The sequence below is a fragment of the Scophthalmus maximus genome, chromosome 8 (assembly GCF_022379125.1).
Source record: "Scophthalmus maximus strain ysfricsl-2021 chromosome 8, ASM2237912v1, whole genome shotgun sequence".
In the NCBI taxonomy this organism is placed as follows: domain Eukaryota; kingdom Metazoa; phylum Chordata; class Actinopteri; order Pleuronectiformes; family Scophthalmidae; genus Scophthalmus; species Scophthalmus maximus.
Window position 1 is genome coordinate 20,157,735 of NC_061522.1, and position 17,293 is coordinate 20,175,027.

General features: G+C 45.6%; 1 protein-coding gene across 8 annotated transcripts in view; it reads right to left on the minus strand.

Annotated features, from left to right (window-relative positions):
- sh3pxd2aa (SH3 and PX domains 2Aa) overlaps positions 1 to 17,293 on the minus strand; it is a 101,041-nt gene that overhangs the window by 77,179 nt on the left and 6,569 nt on the right. For 7 of the 8 annotated variants that reach the window (XM_047334127.1, XM_047334125.1, XM_047334124.1 and 4 more), the window contains exon 2: positions 11,862 to 11,942. In XM_047334127.1, the coding sequence (XP_047190083.1) occupies positions 11,862 to 11,942 (81 nt within the window). Of the gene's footprint in view, positions 1 to 11,861; positions 11,943 to 16,854; positions 16,955 to 17,293 lie in introns of those variants that run through there. The other variant, XM_047334128.1, reaches the window with a different exon arrangement.

Here is a 17,293-nt window from a genome sequence, read left to right on the forward strand (position 1 = left end):
TTTGACAGATAGAGCTTAAAGCAGTGGTTATACAACTGTTCTCTCTCTCTCTTCTCTCCTCTCCGGAAAATAATTGGAGTTTTCGCCTGATTAAAACCTCTAACGTCCATAAACTTTGCCTCCAAACTGCCTCGACTTTTCCCAACACAAATCGGGCGAATCAGGCAGATCCTGAAGCATCTCATCTCATTAGCACTGCAGTTACTAGATGGCTTAAACAGTCACGTCCCTCATTACATATGAGGCCTTTGCTGTGTGATGTAATAACTGAAAATCAAATCTTTTTCTTTTGACTCCAGCAAAGGCTCTCTTCGTTTCAGGCAAAGTGGGGCGCCACCGCGACTAAACAGTAAACCCTGTGGGAAACTTGAATTCTGATTTTGTTATTCAAATTCTTCCTGCCTGAAGAGGTGAGGATGATTCCTTTGTGCTGACAGTAAATATGAAATGTGCAGCAGAGAGGCAAAATGATCTTCAAAAATATTGACCGTTCAGCTACAATCACACACTCCAGTGACAATGCAGAATCCTGAATTTCCCGGCCTCAATATGCTCATACGTAAATGTAGACCTTGCAGAGAGAACCGTAAACATTGGTTGACAGAACAGATACGAATATTATTACTAAAAAGAATAGAAGTAAAATTAGTGCTGACCCGAGAAAAATTATGGAAATTGAGGCTGAAATAGCAAAATTGTATTATTATATATTATCTTATATTATACAGTATACAATGCTTGACAAGCCCCAGCCTTTGTCAACGGGCTGCCGCCCAGGAATATTACAGAAACGATAGATGCTACGGTTAGTAGTCAAGTTAGCTTCCAGACAGAATATTTTGCTGCCACCACAAGAGGGCAGTATATTACTAGATGAATGCAAACAGCTAATATCAGATCCTTTACGGAACGAACGCTGTGCCAAGATAGAGGGCGGCATCACTTCTACTTTGACATTGCTCTAATTGATTGTCTATACTTAGCTTTAATTGGCCAGGCCCTGCGTGCCTCGCTTGTTCTGAGGACATGCCTTTGAATTTGTATTTATATATACGTTAATTTCGCCGGAGTGCTCACACTGAAACAAATTAAAGACTCGCGATCCAGCACGCCAAATGTGTCACTTATGTTAACATTATGTCGGAGCGGGGGGGAAAAACCTCGCCTGCTGGAGGAGAACCTCGGCAGGCAAATGCGGAGGTTTCAAAAAAACGCACGGGACAATCCATATACGTCTCGCTCTCGCCAAGTTCAGCGAAGGTAGTGGTGTCGAAGTTCAGACGACTGGATGCTTTACCCACACCCGCAGTCATTAAAATTGCATTCGTCAGAGAGATAAAAGAGCATAAGCTGTGAGAAAACCATGAAGACCAAATGGGCCGGGTGTGCAAGCATCCCGTAGGCGCAAGAGAATAAAAATGGAGCAGGCCTTTTTTCTTGATCGCTCACATGCTGAAATGTAATGGCATTAAGGCCGGCGATGACTATTCATTTCCAGCTCACGATTAATCGAAGGTGTGAAGGCATGAGAAACAAGAACAGGGCCACCAATCATTTTATCCTGTGAACTTTGCGCCCCAAAAGTTAACCTCTCTTCATATTTAAATAGAAGCTCTGGCTAAATGATCCGGTGGCATTTCCAGGCCATTTGCCACCTCCAAAAAAAAAAATCAGCTTCGCCTTTGCCGAGGCAGCCGCAACCTCAGCGTGAGGAGGGGAAGAACAGTGTCGGCTCACGCGCTGACTGCTAGAGTTTGGGTCTAGTAAGTAGGCCAGCCAACCGACTGGTTCACTACAAGGCAGAGAGGGAGGCTGCTCGCCTGTGCCAGGGATCAGTGCTAACAGAGTATCGAAGGGGCCTAATTTAGCCATCCTGGCGGCCGCAAGAGTTTCCGTCCAGAAAGCCAGGACAGACCGTGGATAGTTCGGCCAAACCGCAGGCTTCCCCAGATGGGCCGAGTTTGACTGCGAAGCCCTGCGTGCGTGCGTGTGTGTATGTGTGTGTATGTGTGTGTGCGTGTGTGTGTGTGTGTGTGTGTGTGTGTGTGTGCGTGTGTATGTGTGTGCATGCGTGTGTGTGTGTGTGTGTGTGTGTGTGGCGCAGGTGTCGCCGCCATTACCTTTGCATGATCACATTAATAGGGACTTTTCTTCCTCATAGGGACAAAAGGCAAGTCTGCATAGTGTAAATCATTAATCTTTATTGTGAAGACATCCAAGTAATAGTGAGAGTGAGGTTGGGTTGGTTTAGGTTATGGTTAGGAGTAGGCAAGTAGCAATTAGTCCTTCCTGGACTGTGATGGATGTAAGCAAATCTAATTACCTTCAATGAGCTGGTTAAGGTTTAAGACTTGGTTTTAGAGTTCGGGTTAGAAATTAATTAATGTTAGGGTGAGAGAGAGAGAAAGAGAGATTTGGTGAAGGGTGCATTCCATGGACCACACTTTTTAGGGAGTGGAAGGGAAATTAGAAGTGAGGTTTGGAGCGTAACCGTGAGTGGGTTGAAAGAAGGAAAGAGGGCATGAAAGAGAAGGGCAGAAAACACTGGAAACAAAGTGGGAAAGATTTTGAATTCCAATAAGCTGCTTTTGTGTCGAGTAGTGTGTCAAGTAAGTCAAGTGATTAAAAACAAGGAAACTGGGTCAAAGTTGAAAGTGTGAAATAAAATAGTCTGTGAACAAAAGGCCTTTAATACAGTCCTGCTGAAACTGTGATTTTGGAAATGTATTTCTTTGCATTTCACATATATTGATCTTTGTCGTGTCTCTCGCTGTGTTGTTGGTTGGTTTTCACCCACACATTTGTTTTAAATGAATTCCATTGGAGTGCTGGAAAAAAATATTTTTGAAAAGGGGGAGCTGATTTGTGTAACGCATGTTTACACCAAAGATTCACTGGGAGATGAGTTGAAACTTGCAATGACTTGCAAAAGTGTGCGGTATGCATCATTCAAAGCTGCCAGTTAACACCGATGTGACTAGCTGTGTTGTTTGCAGCGACGACACTTCACTTCGGTGTTCCTGTCAGCTTGCTGTAGGGCGGCCCCATGCATGTCAGAGTATCATTCATAAAAATGATAACAACGTGGCTTTTACACTGTCAACTTGGAAAAATAGACACTCTCTTCCTCGGGATTCCCCCGTGGAGGAAATGATAAGGGCTCCTTTGTCTGGAAAGCATTCGTTTCTAGCTACCCCCCCCCCCCCCCCACACACACACACACACACACACACACACACACACTATAACACCGATCAACTCAAGTGACTTTATGGTATGACTGACTACATTCAATAGAACACTGCCAAATTAAACACAGTCTCTTAAACACCTTTCAAAAAATTCCTTGATCCAGATCCGACCTCCCAAAATCAGAATTATCATGTCCGAAGTTCTATCTTTGATGAAAAGAATTCATGCTTATCTGTCTATAACTTTTTGAGAAACCATGTTGACAAACAAACAGACAGACGTAATAGACAAATTTCGAAAAACAATATTCTAAAACTGAACACTTGCCGCCTGGCGAGCTGAGCCGCAGCAGCGCCATTAGCCTGCTTGAATCCAGCTGAGACTGGGGAGTTTACTTTTCTCTAGCATTATTAAATGGCTTTGTCAAGTTGTTAACGTTTAACGTTTTGTTCAACATATTTGATAAGTCTCTGGATTGGATTTACTGGGTTATATTTGCCTGGACTAACACGAAAAGGCAGAGGAAACTCCATTCAAAAATCTGCTTAATCAATTCAGCCCCATTCAATAACAGGAAGTTAAATTATGTACGTTGTATACTATATGCGGTATATGTTAACAATATGATATTAACAATCATAATAATAAGAATATCTCTAATAATATTAACAATAGCAATCATGAACAGAACAATAAGCTTAATATTCAGGGAAGACAATCAGCCTTCACTTTATTTGTCGGGGGCGGTAAGGGGCCTGGATAATGGATAAAGGCCCAAAAACGGTTGAGAACCACTGCTCTACCATGTTTGTGGTAGGGGCCGATCCGATATTCCATATCGGTATTGGGGCAATATTGGCCACAATGACTGGTTCAGCTATCGAAGAAATAACAAGTAAAATCCGATCCGATACATTACAGTCAATATACCAAATAAATTGCTATTAACGTATCTGCTAAGCCTTGAACCATATTTTTTGGTTAATTTATTATTATGGTGCTGACCATAAACAATTCTGCCAAAAGTTCTATTAGTATTTGTTTCACAGTTGAGATGGCTAGGTGACGCAACGCATCCCGAACAATGCATTATTAATATTTTATTTTTACGAGTGGGGAAAAGATTGTTTCAGATTAGTATTGGATCGGTATCTGCAGGTACTCAAGGTTGCAGGATCGGACACTCAAAAGTGGTATCGTCCCATCCCTAGTTTGTGGTATTGTGGTCTGCCGAAGGCATTTAATTTGAAGGTCTTTTCTTTCTTTTCAAGCTTTCCCTGTGTCTGTACTATACAGTGTAACCTGGACCGAGTGGGTAGGAGGGTGGAAACAGGCCAGGGTTGCTGAAGAGACAGAGACAGATGGGGAGAGGAGCGACAGAGAGAGGGAGACATGCAGGCAGTGGGGAGAGAGAGATACGGTGAGAAATGGTAGGAATGAGATACGAACTAAGTGTGTGAAGCGGTGAAGGAAGATGTGATAAGTCGGCTGTGTGGAGGGAGGCAAAAAACAAACGGGGAAGAGACTGATGAATATGGCAGGAGGAGAGGCGATAGACACCTGGGTCTTTTTCGCTTTAAATTCTCGTGGGATCTCTCGCCTCTTATCTCTGCATGTCTCTCTCTTAAAACGTGTCTTTTTCTCTGTGTCCAGTGTGTCCTGATCAGCTTGCCGTTTACTCAATCGCTATTCATTAACCTATAGCCCGAGAGGCAAGGCGCGGCACCGTATGGTCCGGGACTGGTCACTACCGCTGCGACCGAAACTGAAGCTGGGGCAGTATTTGAATTTCAGCCCTGGATTCTGCGCTATCAGCAAAAAACCTTGAGGGAGGGTTTGTTTGAACCTGTTTGGAATGCCAGATGGGTGGGGTTCCTTCCCGGTATCAGAATAGTTGCTAAACACAGGGAACACGTGCTTGATCAGCTTTACGTCAAATGGGCTTTGCCCGGTGTTCTGTGGCAAACAAAAATGCATTCAGAGGAAGGGCATAGGAGAAGCACTTGATATAAATCATCTTTCATAGAGAATAATTTGAAGGGAAAACCAAAATCTTACGATTTAGCACACATTAATTTCCTTTTTTTAAGATCTGTGGTTCATTCTGTTCCCAGGTCAGATCTGTGTGGGATTTGCCCTCTGGGGTTTTTTGATATGGACAATGGATCAGTGTTTTGATGTTTTGTATACACATACGCGTGTGCTGTAAAGGACATATGAACATGTTATAATTGTTGATCAAGTAAGCCTGTGGGAATCGATTTCATCAACAGACGACAATATGACATCTTTCATATTCACAATTTTCTAGTGTTCGGGACCCATCAAGTATTTTTCCTTGGTGTGCCCTTCCAGATCTGATGCTAACAAATAACTGTGGAAAAATTTCCATCATGCAGTTTCACATATTCCTTTCTATCACACGCTGCTGATAACATCTGTCCTTGGGTTATTCAACAGTGCAAGGCTCCTCTCTGCGCCGCACAACATCCGGACATACAGAAAAGCCAACCCTGCCCTCTCTCAACAAGACACACAGTAGGAGTCTAAAATAAATGCGGTGTGATTCATCCGATGGTGAATAAAGGGAGCAAAGGCTGTGTGCTACAAATGGAACGAAAAAAGAAAAAGGGAAAAAAAAAGACCTTGAGCGGCCTCTCTGTTCGCGACTCAGTGTGAGGCAGAGTTTCCGAAGATGTCTAGGAGCGCGGCGTCGAAGAGTTGACATTTGTCATGGACTCTCCTCCCCATCGCGTTTGGGTGGAGAGGACCTTGGGCTGAACAGAAACATGAGAGCTGGCCAACCGAGCGCAGAGAAAGAAATGGAGAGGAGGGGGGCGGGGGGGGGAGAACAAGACAGGGATGGAGAGAAATAGCAATAGTGGAAGTCTGTCCACTGCCGAATACATCTCCAGGTAACAGGCAGCAGTGCAAACAGAGGACACCAACAGGGGGAATGGGGAGAGGCTTTATACTGTATACCAAATGCATCTGTTCAATACACTGTGTGTGATCAAATATTGCAACCCACCAATGTCAGGACTCATAAATGGATGTAGAGGGAAAAATGGGTGGAGAGGAAAATGGAGAGTAAGTTTGACAGACACTTCTCGGTGGAGTCCCAGAGCCTCTCCCTCTGCCGTCATGCCCTTACATGCGGAGGCTTGCCGGTCATGGGGGGGGGGCCTCTCCACCTCGGGACCGGAGAGGAACTCCCCACTCCCACGCTTCTCCACGCACACTCCAGGCCAACCTGAACACGTCACGTAAACACGTCGGATCAACGCGGCGAAGGTCTGAGCTCGATCGCTGTGTCCCTGGCCGTTCAATGAGAGTTCGCGACAACGGAAGTCCACGAATGTTTGCAGGTCACGTGACTCATGCAGACTTCAGATAGTTCCCAGAAGTTCTCGGCGCGTGATTCGAATCCATTGTTCAGAGCGACAGGCCTGCGATTTTTGGTAATTAGTTGTCAATAAATGTATTGATTTACAATAAAGCAGACCGACAAGCCTATGTAGTTACTCTATGAGGTTAGTCAATACGTTTTAGTGAAATTATTTTTTTCTAAAATGCTTTAATCATTTAAACGTCTTACCCTTCATAAGTGCATTGACTCCATTCTACGGAAGAGTATAGGGGCAAGGCATAAGGGGGGGAAAATGAGCTGACAGAATTTTTTTTATTCATTTAACATTTCAAGGAAAAAGGCAAAATGTCGAGTATAACGTCGAAGCACTTTTCAGCAGCACCAAGCAACCGGATGTTGAGGTCCATTGGAGTGAACGGAGTTGTCGCGACTCTCAATAAACAGCTCTGACTGCATCTATTCCAAGCAGCGTCTTTGACCTTTGCTATTTCTTCCTGTTGACTGATTGGTATGTTGGTGATTTAAGGACCCGGGCCAGGGCTGCGGTTGTCGCAGTGTGAATCATCCCGAGTAGGAGGCTTCAACTTTTGCTATCCAGTCAAACACCAGCCCAATGTCTACATATTTGTGGATGTCCAAGTCGACTCTAACAAGAATACATAAATTGGAGAGCATCCTTTTTTTTTGGCTGAATCAGAAGCTGAAATCGTCTGCGAAATGACAGTTTTAGGGAAAACAGCTGCCGACTTACACGTCGTACGACACCGTTTGAGTCCACTAGGTACATATCTGGCTCTTAAACTGCTAAATGCATCACCGTGTTTACGGTCAATCTGTCCGTCTGCAGTTTGGTGCTGCAAAAAGTCCATTTATTAGAATCGTCCCGCGGAAACCAGCTACCTGCCGCGGAGAACATGGCCGATGTGAGTGGACTTTCCGGGGTTGGAAAACCGTAAAAAGGAGCTCACAGACGCTAAAAAGGATCTGTAAAACTACAGGGGTGATCCTCTGTGGGATTGTCCAAATGAGAAATCCCTTTCCTGTGGTCATTCAAATCCTTCTTCAAATAAAATGTCAATTAGTGCCTAGATTTTCTCTGAGGGTACCTACCCTTAACAAATGGGTTGTGTTTACTGGAGGACTATATTTTTAAATGAACGCTTAAGGGATTTAAAATGTAAAACATTTTTTAAACAGTTTAGCCATTTCCCAGATTGCTCACAATGTGACACATCCCAGGAGTGTCTGTCCTTTGAAGCCGCTCAGGATCGAGATTGAGAATAACATTTTCTAAAAAAGAGTCTTACCTCGGCCGATGTAATCTGTGGGTGCTTTCTCCTTGATTGTTTAATATGGGCAACCAGTTTGACTTTGCTTCTAGATCAACTAGCCGACGGTGTTATATACAGCATGGATTGAAAATGTCGACTTGGAACCAATCAAATGTCCCACAAGTGACTGACCTGTGCTCATTCATCCTGAATTCTCCAGATCCCCTCGCCGCGGCTGTGGGAAACCTCCTGCGCACCCTCCCACCCTCTGCCGTGAGTCCGGTGAGGCCCCGGCATGGGTCATCCCGTCAAGTGCGCAATTGTAACTCACATGAACAGGTCCTGTGTTAGGCATGTAGGTGTCCTTCCTCTGCCTCGCAGCAGGAGCTGAAAAAGTACTCTTCCCTCTCTTTTCAGCCGCCCATAAATAAAATAAAGCAGCCCTTTATCCTCGACCTGAAACAATGGGCTCCCTCATTCAGAGTTGAGTTACAGTGCATCCACAGAACACCTCAAGGACAAGGAGGCTGAGCAAGTGGCCTGGCTATTCAGCAATTTGTCCTCGGGGGTGGCATACCGATAATGCCTTGTGGTCGAGACATATGTTTCCATAAAACAGCCTACTAAGAGGTCGGAGATTCCCAATTCAGTGACCTTCCTTTTAAGCACTTTGACCGCGGCTTCTGTATAATTTTCTGCGCTGAATACACGCTGCCTTTTGCCGGAAGCCTGCTGCTAGTATCCGCGAAGCTACTTCCAAAGGGTCCGAATATCGACCTTGAGATTAATATAATTTGCCGCCTCTTCAACGACACACTAAACACTGAGAAATGGATGTTGGAAAGATGTTACATTAAATTCTCCCGAAGTAAATATGCAGTCGCCAGGGAGACTCGTACAAGGGTAGACAATAGAACAAAAGGCCCTCGTAAAAAGTGAGTCAGAGTGTGTCCTTCTTCCAGGTAGCGACGGGGCCCAAGGACGCCCTGGGCCCAGTCACCCACTACTCCGAGGTACATGCCTGTGAAGGCCTCTCTGAAGAAACACACCATATCTTTCACCTCCCACATCTGCAACATCAAAAGCCTGAAATCTTGATCATCAACGCCACAAGCATAGCCGTCATTCTCATCATCACTTTCGTGTATTTCACCACTGTCCTCCTCTGCCTCCTTATCATCAGACACTCATCAGCATCATCACAGGCGTCCCACTGTAACTCCTTCTCCTCCCCGGCCCTCAGACTGACCTGTTCCTCTGCCTGTCCTGGTCTCCTCCCCTCTGACCAACAACTCAGGCGGCCTACTTCTGACAGGACACACTGTTTGACTCACTAGTCAGGTCTGGCTGAGATTTTTTTTTTTTTTTTAAACCCACATCAGTGCATAGCAGCCAGGAAGTGTCAGTCACATCCTGATGAGGAAGATGAGCTGTTCTTTTACTGGACGAGCAGGAAAGAACCGGTGGGGGGGGGTGGGTGGAGTGGAAAATGTGTAAGGGTGTGGAGATGTGTAACAGGGACTGCATGTGGTGTAATCAAATGACAACCAGTATACATGCGTGGATGTTGCAGGTACACGTATGTACAAGCCTTTTTCCGCCATGGTTTGCTGTTGCCTACAGTACTTGTTTCCTGCCTCTCACCCAAATATGTCGATTGTTCAGGTAAAACTGTCAAAGGGCCGGTTAAAAGAAGACCAAAAAAAGAAAAAATTCCAGCTGTGCAGCAAAATAAAGAACTAATGGAGAGACTGGTGGCGGAGAGAGCGGTGCTACTTTGTCCCAAAATAAGTGGACAACGTGAGACCCAACCCACTCTCAACAGAATAAACACGCGGTGAGAAAAATGGCTCCCCGCGGCGCAATCTTTGCATTAATATGCTCGTTCTTTTAGCCGTAAATGAGTCACTTTTCACAGAGGGCCACTGAATAGCACTAAATACGGCCCCTATTATTTGTACCTTAACACATTCTCTACACTGCTGGCTTCACACACACACAGGGAAGGCATGAGTAAAGCTTTTTGAATCACAGTACAGAGGGAGACAAATAGACGCAGCGCGGCCAGTGCAACATACAGGGCATCAAACGCCCCGTGGTAAGTTCAAAGCATGCAAGCTTTATTGTCCATGCAAACCATAACCCCCAAAAAAAGTCAGTCAAAGCAACCATCTGTGGCCCATCTAATCTTGACACCAGGGTACGACTGGGATGTTTCCAGGAACATGCACATGTAGCCTCCAGCGGACTGTGCCAATGCTTTGGTTAAAGTTCTCTCCAGCAGTTTCGGGGCGGCCATCCATGTGTCCCTCTTCTAGGGTTCGCGGGGCTGCCGAGAGCAGCAGGGCCTGCGCGCCGCATACTGTCAGTGTTTGGACAGGAGAGGCGCCGGATTGCTCTGACAACAATCGGATCAAACGCGACCATCAAAAAACGCACGGAGCCAGATCAAAGGCAGGCGGAGGGATCTCTACTTTCAGCCGAGGTAGAGGATTAGAGGGTATAAGAAAGCCGGTCCGTCAGGATTGCCAGCGGTAGTTTTATTCACACGGTGCCACGGCGCAAATGGAAACATCAAAGAAGCGAGCGGAGCAAGACGTGAGCGGCGACGTGTTCGTGCTGATATATTGCATTATGCTTTCAAATGGGGACATTTGGTAAATCCCAGGAATGTCTAGCGTGGGGATTCACACATCAGAGGCAAACTCTGCCAGACTTTGGTCACGTGCGGGCCACTTTCCTTGACGACTCAATAAAGCGCAGGCCTGAGCCCGGGTTGACCTTTTCCCTGCACCATCTAAACAAAGCTAACAAAATCAATCTCGCAGGTCTTGGCTGGGAGCGATTTTTCGTGCCGAGACGTCCGCGAACCACTGACGGCGATTCGGGGGGGGGGGGGGGGGTGAATATCGGCAGGAAGACACGCATCCACGTCGCTCACTTCCCCGGACTCTGACTTTTCCAGAGCGGAGGCACGGTCAGGCATACTTCACCTGCATTTCACTGTTTATTATTCTACCGCTGTCTCTTACTCCACAATGGGAGTAATCAGTTGCAGGGGTGGGTGTATTTTCCACTTCACACTGCCCCACTGGATATCAATGGAACCTTTCAGAAAGGACCTTTCCTCCACTGATTGAAACATCATTTCTTGCAGGACTAGCACACTGGGGCTATTGAGACGTGCCCCCCTGTAAGTCTCTCACTGCAGCCCTTTCATATTTACTAGTGACCCGGAGACCTCAGGGGCAAAATGCACATGGTATCGGCTTGCAGTGGGGCTGTGGGGGCAAGGGGGCATAAATGCATCCACACAAACATTCGCTCAGCACGGAGCGGTCCGTCTGAGAGTTCACACAGAAAGGGGTTTCACTGCAACTCCTGCTCCGTTCCAAGACAAATAAAAGTCCTGAAAAAGGAGAAACTCGAAACTTTAAACATGAGAGTAGAGCATCAGAGCCGAGTCAAGAAAATAGAAATGGACTTCCTCCACGTAAAGACTGTATTTAAAGCATCCACCAGTCAAGAGTATCCAGCTCTGGAGAATCTATCTGTGACCCCACAGTAAAGCTTGGTACATCAAATTTACTTCCGTGTGATTATTTATTTACTTTTTGGCTTGTTGTACTATAAAAAAAAAGGCCTGTCAGCTCCCTGACGTTTTGAGGGCAAGGCAGAGATGAGATGAGAGAGGAGAAGAAGAAGGGGGGACGAAAGAAGGAGGGGTGGAGATGTAGACAGACAGAGAGATGCAGTGCATCGCTGCATCTCCGCGAGGCTTAGGGATACAAACCATGGCTCCCCTGCTCCCCAACCAATTACTAACACACACATTGATTCATTGAGGCGACGAGGTGTGGAGAACATGGGCAGAGACACGGCGGCAATGAACAGTCGCGAGGCTTGCACATTAATCCATACATAACAATGCCGCAAGTTCACAGGGTTGACGTGTTCAAAATACACCAGGATTATTAGGGGATTTCATTAAAAACGCTGCAGGGGGGGCATGAGCGACGGAGGATTACCTGTAGGTCAAAGAATTTGCTGTATCTTCTGTAGACGATGTGCGAGGTGTTGTCAGAGTAGGTGACATTGATGAGATAGACCTGCCGAGAGAACAAAAAAAGTCACAAGTTAAAAAATAGGGATAATCGTTTACAATGCCATCGATTTTCTGTCAATGGACCGATCAATTACCTTGCTTTTCAGCACTCATTGAAAGAACTTATGCATTCATCGATTGTTTTGTCATACACATGTGCTTGTGGTGCAAACAGGCCCAGCGGCAAAAGTAGGGCTGCAACTAACGATTATTTTTATTATCGATAAATTTGTCGATTATTTCCTCGATTAGTCAATTAGTTGTTCATGTCCATATAATGTCATAAAATGGTGAAAAATGTCGATCGTGTTTCCCAAACCCCAACATGACGTTTTGTTTTGTCCACACACCAAAGATATTAACTTTACTGTCGTGGAGGAGCAAAGAAACCAGAAAATATTCACATTGAAGAAGCTGAAATCAGAGAATTCCGACTTTCTTTTTCATAAAAACTACTTATCGATTATCAATAGAGTTGGCAATCAATTTAGTAGTCGCAGTAGAAATGTATTTGTTAACTGGCCCAAGACCAATCTCTCCAACACGGACGTTCGGTGACACGCCGTCATAAACCCGTCAGCGGCTGATACTTCAGGGTGAATGGTGACATCATCCTTCCTTTGTCAGCACTGCTGACTTTCTGGCCTTTGCCCTTGGCTGAAGCGATGCTGCAGCCCTGGGGAGCCTGATGAGATTGAGATGGAGTCCATTTATCCGTCAAGAGGAGGTAGCCGCCATTCGTCTCTAATCCAAGGCATCATAGATAACCGAGGTAACGGACGCAGAGGCCAGGAAATTTTCATCAGACACGTTGAGAGCGGGTGGGACCTCTCGACTGCTTATGTTCAGAAATGGGCTCTGGATGTGAAATTATCCAAGTGGATAGGTTGTTGTACAACATTAGGCCACAAGCTTTCGAAGAGGACATTACAGCGATTTACTCGTTTATTGGGGGTGTGATCAAATTGGCAGCAATCGCTGAGATTCACGACAACAAATCCTAGACGTAAAAAAAAGTCTGTCATTGGCTTTCAATTCAACCCATGTGAGTGTTTTTGGCAGGAAGACACTGTTCGCCAGTGTCTCCCAAAATGCATGTGACTGTTGCAAAATGTCATTCTCTAATGGGCCCCTGCTTAAGTAAGGTTTATAAAGCTGACGCTATTTGGCTGAGAGAGCAACTACGGTCAACTTGAAAAGAAGAACTATTCAGTTACGGTTAGCGTTGTGAAGAAGATCAAGGGTCATTTGGAGAAGAAAGCATGTGTACAAGACAGGATGTACGAAGACAAACAGGGTGACTAACGACAATCCCAATGGTATTTGTGCTGAAAAATGACAAAAAGCGAGGACAAAGAGGAAAAACATCCCTGGATCGAGATCGAGGTCCTGGCAACGCCATTCAGGTTGGAACAGACTCGATCCAACTTTGGTCATTTCGCCCCATTGTCATTTTGGAATATCTTTCTGAACAGAAAACCAGCTCAAATGAACATAGAGTTGAAATAATCTAAGTGAGCGTGAACAAAAACATTGATATTTTGCATTAGACTCCACAGGTACCTGTTAATGCTGTCTATATGTTGGAGGTTTTGTTCTTGACCGCGTTCCCTCGCTGCTTTGATTATTATCAATCATCATGACTTTTATTTAGAATATAAAGGAAACTCTAACAATACTGACACAGATTTACCTTCTTTTCCACTGTCACAACCGCTTATACAAACTACACTCTTAGTGTTTCCATATTTTTTGTACCAACCAAGCACTTAGTCAATGTACAGCTAAAGAAAAAGCCATATTTTTACCATTGTCACCCAGCTAAGTGGCGCAGACACGCCGCAAATTGGAATCCACTTCATCATCGAGCCACTGTGAACACAGAAGCGATTGACTTTGCCTCATGTATGGCATTCAGACGATATAAAGGCAACGCGTTTCCCCCTGGCGAGTCATCCCGCGCTCCTTATTCGAAAACAGGCCTCCCCTCTTTCTGTCTGATCTCAGACTGTCAATCCAACCCTCTGCACCTGCCAAGAGCCTCCACAGCAGCAGCCTCCGCAGAGCCTCGGTTGAATGAGGTCGAGCGAAAGAACCCGACGCCGGCGTAAGAAGGGCAGCGGCCCGAAACAAAGGAGGTTCCGCAACAAAGCTGCGGGTTAAAAGGCCCTTGTCTGCTGCTGCTGGATGGGGCTCAGCCGCGGGCTGGCGAGGGGCCACCGCAGTGCGTTCGCTCCCGTACAAACAGGGCCACTGGCATCCAGAAGTTGTAACTGTCACACTACATTGACAAACTTGTTCTTGCGCATGGCGGGGCGGCGCCGCAGCGATTAGCCTTGGCATTTATTGCTGTGAAAATGTGCTCCCTGGGGTGGCGCCAAGTAACAAAATCTGAAAAAAGTCAATGAATGGCTTACACGGCCTCAGTCAGCAATACGCCTCCGATCGTCTTTGTGCCTTCTGTGGAATGACGAGCACCCGTGGGCACAGCGGAGAGCTGTTTCCACCGCTCATTAATGACGCAACTCTTGGAGAAAGGAAAGTGCCATTAAGAAAACACTGGATAGAAAGTGAACTAATTGAAGGCGTCCTTACATCACATGGGCCTCTTAAAACTAAATGCTGAACTTGTTTTCACTGGCACAAGTCGTCTAGGGCTGCAACTAACTATTATTTTCATTATCTATTCATCTGTCGACTATTTTCCAGACTAATCGATTCGTTGTCTGGTCCGTAAAATGGCGAAAAATGGCGATCGTGTTGCCCAAAACCTCAAGATGACGTTTTGTTTTGTCCACACGCCAAAGACATTTAGTTCACTGTCATAGAGGAGCAAAAAAACGTCTTTTTTTTCATATCTAAGAAGCTGACATCCGAGAATTCTGATTCATGTAGTAGTCGATTACTAACCAATAACTGTTGCAGCTCTAAAGTCCTCAAAACTCTCAAGACTGAACTAATCACGGCCTCAGATACACTATGTATTTAAGACTAATTACCAAATGTCAGCATGCTATCATGATAAACTGACATGGTAAGCATGTCAAGCATTACATCAGACCGATAGCACAGACAACTGTGAGCGTGTTTCTATGCTGATTTAGATCACAGCACTCACTGTGAACTGCGGAAAAGCGCCGCAGGGCCACCAGCATTGGCTGTAGTCGAATATATCTGTGGTATTTGTTGCATCTTCTTGTGTGTTTGCCTACATACTGGTACGGCCACGGGCGAGGAATTTACTCCACTTCCATCATGCGGCCGCGTGCGTGCGTATAAACTCCTCTGACCTCAACACCGTGCCCCTGGACCGCTTCATTCGACTCAGAGAGAAAAGATCCAAGCTGACCTGTGGTGTGAGACAGAAGGCCAGGGTGGAAGATGTGGACTCAAAACCCCAGAAGCACACGGGTATGGCGATGCCAACCACAGTGGAAAACACAACCTACAACCAATCCATGGTCTTCCATTGCCCGAAATATCAAGCTTGAACTCAACGCCCCCCCAGTCCCCAGAAATAGCCTATTCACTCAGCGCAGACAGCAAATTATAAGAGGCCGGACAGCTGCCTCTCCAGATAAGAGGAGCGAGCATCTTCTGATGTGCCAGGAATTCAAATCGTACCGTTCCATTTGATATTCTACATGGCAGCCGCTTCTCCTTCGCTTTTTCATGAGGGATGGCACACCTGCCATGCAAAAAAGAATGAGCCGGAATGTTATGAGTTGACTCAGAGCTCGAGCACGCCCAGTCGTGAGCGCTCAGTGCAGCCATAATGCCCTCAGACGAGCAATTGCGGAACAGACTCAAATGACTCACTAAAATGTCAGTTAGGAAATAGTCTGCCAATTATATAATTCCATGAGATAAGATGGACAGGCAGGTGAGACATTTTCACAGCAGGAGACGGAGACAAGCGGAGGGGGGTTTTTTTTAACATGTCTTTACCCCTCTGGGTAACAAAACGTTCAGAACGCGTCTCCGGTGTAACGTCCGTGTTCTTGTGGGGCATTTCTGCACCGCAGAAGTGAAGATGAAAAGTCAAACAGTGCCTTGTGATTGCTGCGAGACATTCTCGCACAGCAGGCATGTCTGGACCAATATGGCACCGCTGCAACACCGAAAACGAAGGGCTGATACAAAGGCTTCGCTGCTCCACGCGGAGTTCTGCATGATCACTTGATTTCCAACACTCTGCTGTTAATAAACAAGCCCACATTTGGAAAGAGGAAGGTGTCCAAAGCTCAAGTGAGTATGAAGGGATTGGGAAACCGTGACTCACTGTAAATGACTGTAGAAAGAGCCTGACATGACAATGTTTGAATAGATGTACCACTGTTTCAGTGCATACAGTAAATGAGTTCCTTTAATCAACAGTGTCGATCAAACTTATCAAAGAGACTTTCTTTAATTCAATGAAAAGAGAGACAAAATGTCTCTTCCTTGATCACAGATTAGTGCCGCTTTTCGTGTCAGTACTCCGCGTCTGACATGTCATCTTTCTTTTTCGAAGGAGTCTAAAATTTGATTCATAAACAGGAAAATAATGATGGGGGGGAAAAAATTGTAACAAATCAAAGAAGGCTTTGGGGACTTCTGTGTCCCAAATAGCAAGAGAAAGAACTTACATCTGTTATTCCCGCTGAGGAAGCGGGGATTTGAAAACAAAAGCTCTTATTCATGCTCAGAAGCGGAGACAGAAAACAGAATTCTAGTGACGGAACAAATTGGACCTCTGATTATTCCATCGCGATCGTCTGAGATGGCAATGAATATTCATGTTTACAGCTCACTTTAACCCCCCCCCCCTCCCTCTCTGCCTCTCCTGGAGGAATCATCTCCCCCCAATAACATGAACATTGACATAATTCAATGACTATAAGAGATAGTGTAGATAGCATATGAACATAACTTACAGTTTCGAAGGAAAGCCAGGAGCCGGTCTCACGGTTTTCAAGAGCAGAAGGCAAAAGAGCAGAGTGCTTGGTGGGGCAGAGAATGTGGGCCTAGCCACTAAATGCAGTCAACCCCGCCTAAACTACTATATTTAAATGACGTATAAAAAAGACACCCATACTCTCAGACCATGAAAGCGCAAAGGGTCTGACTGCAAAAAAAAAAAAAGGCAGGTTGGAAAAAAATCCTTTTTGGCATGGGAGTAGAGTCTTTCCACATGGAACCACAGCTTGTCTACGTGCATATACTCATAGTCTAATAGTGTAATACAGTCAGTTATTCTCTCGGTTCAGCCACAGAGGTTAACGAATAACAATGAAGCTCGACAAATTCTACTGAGCTGTGTCTCAGCAAGCCAACAAAAAGGGCACAGGAGGGAAATGAACTGCAGGACAATTC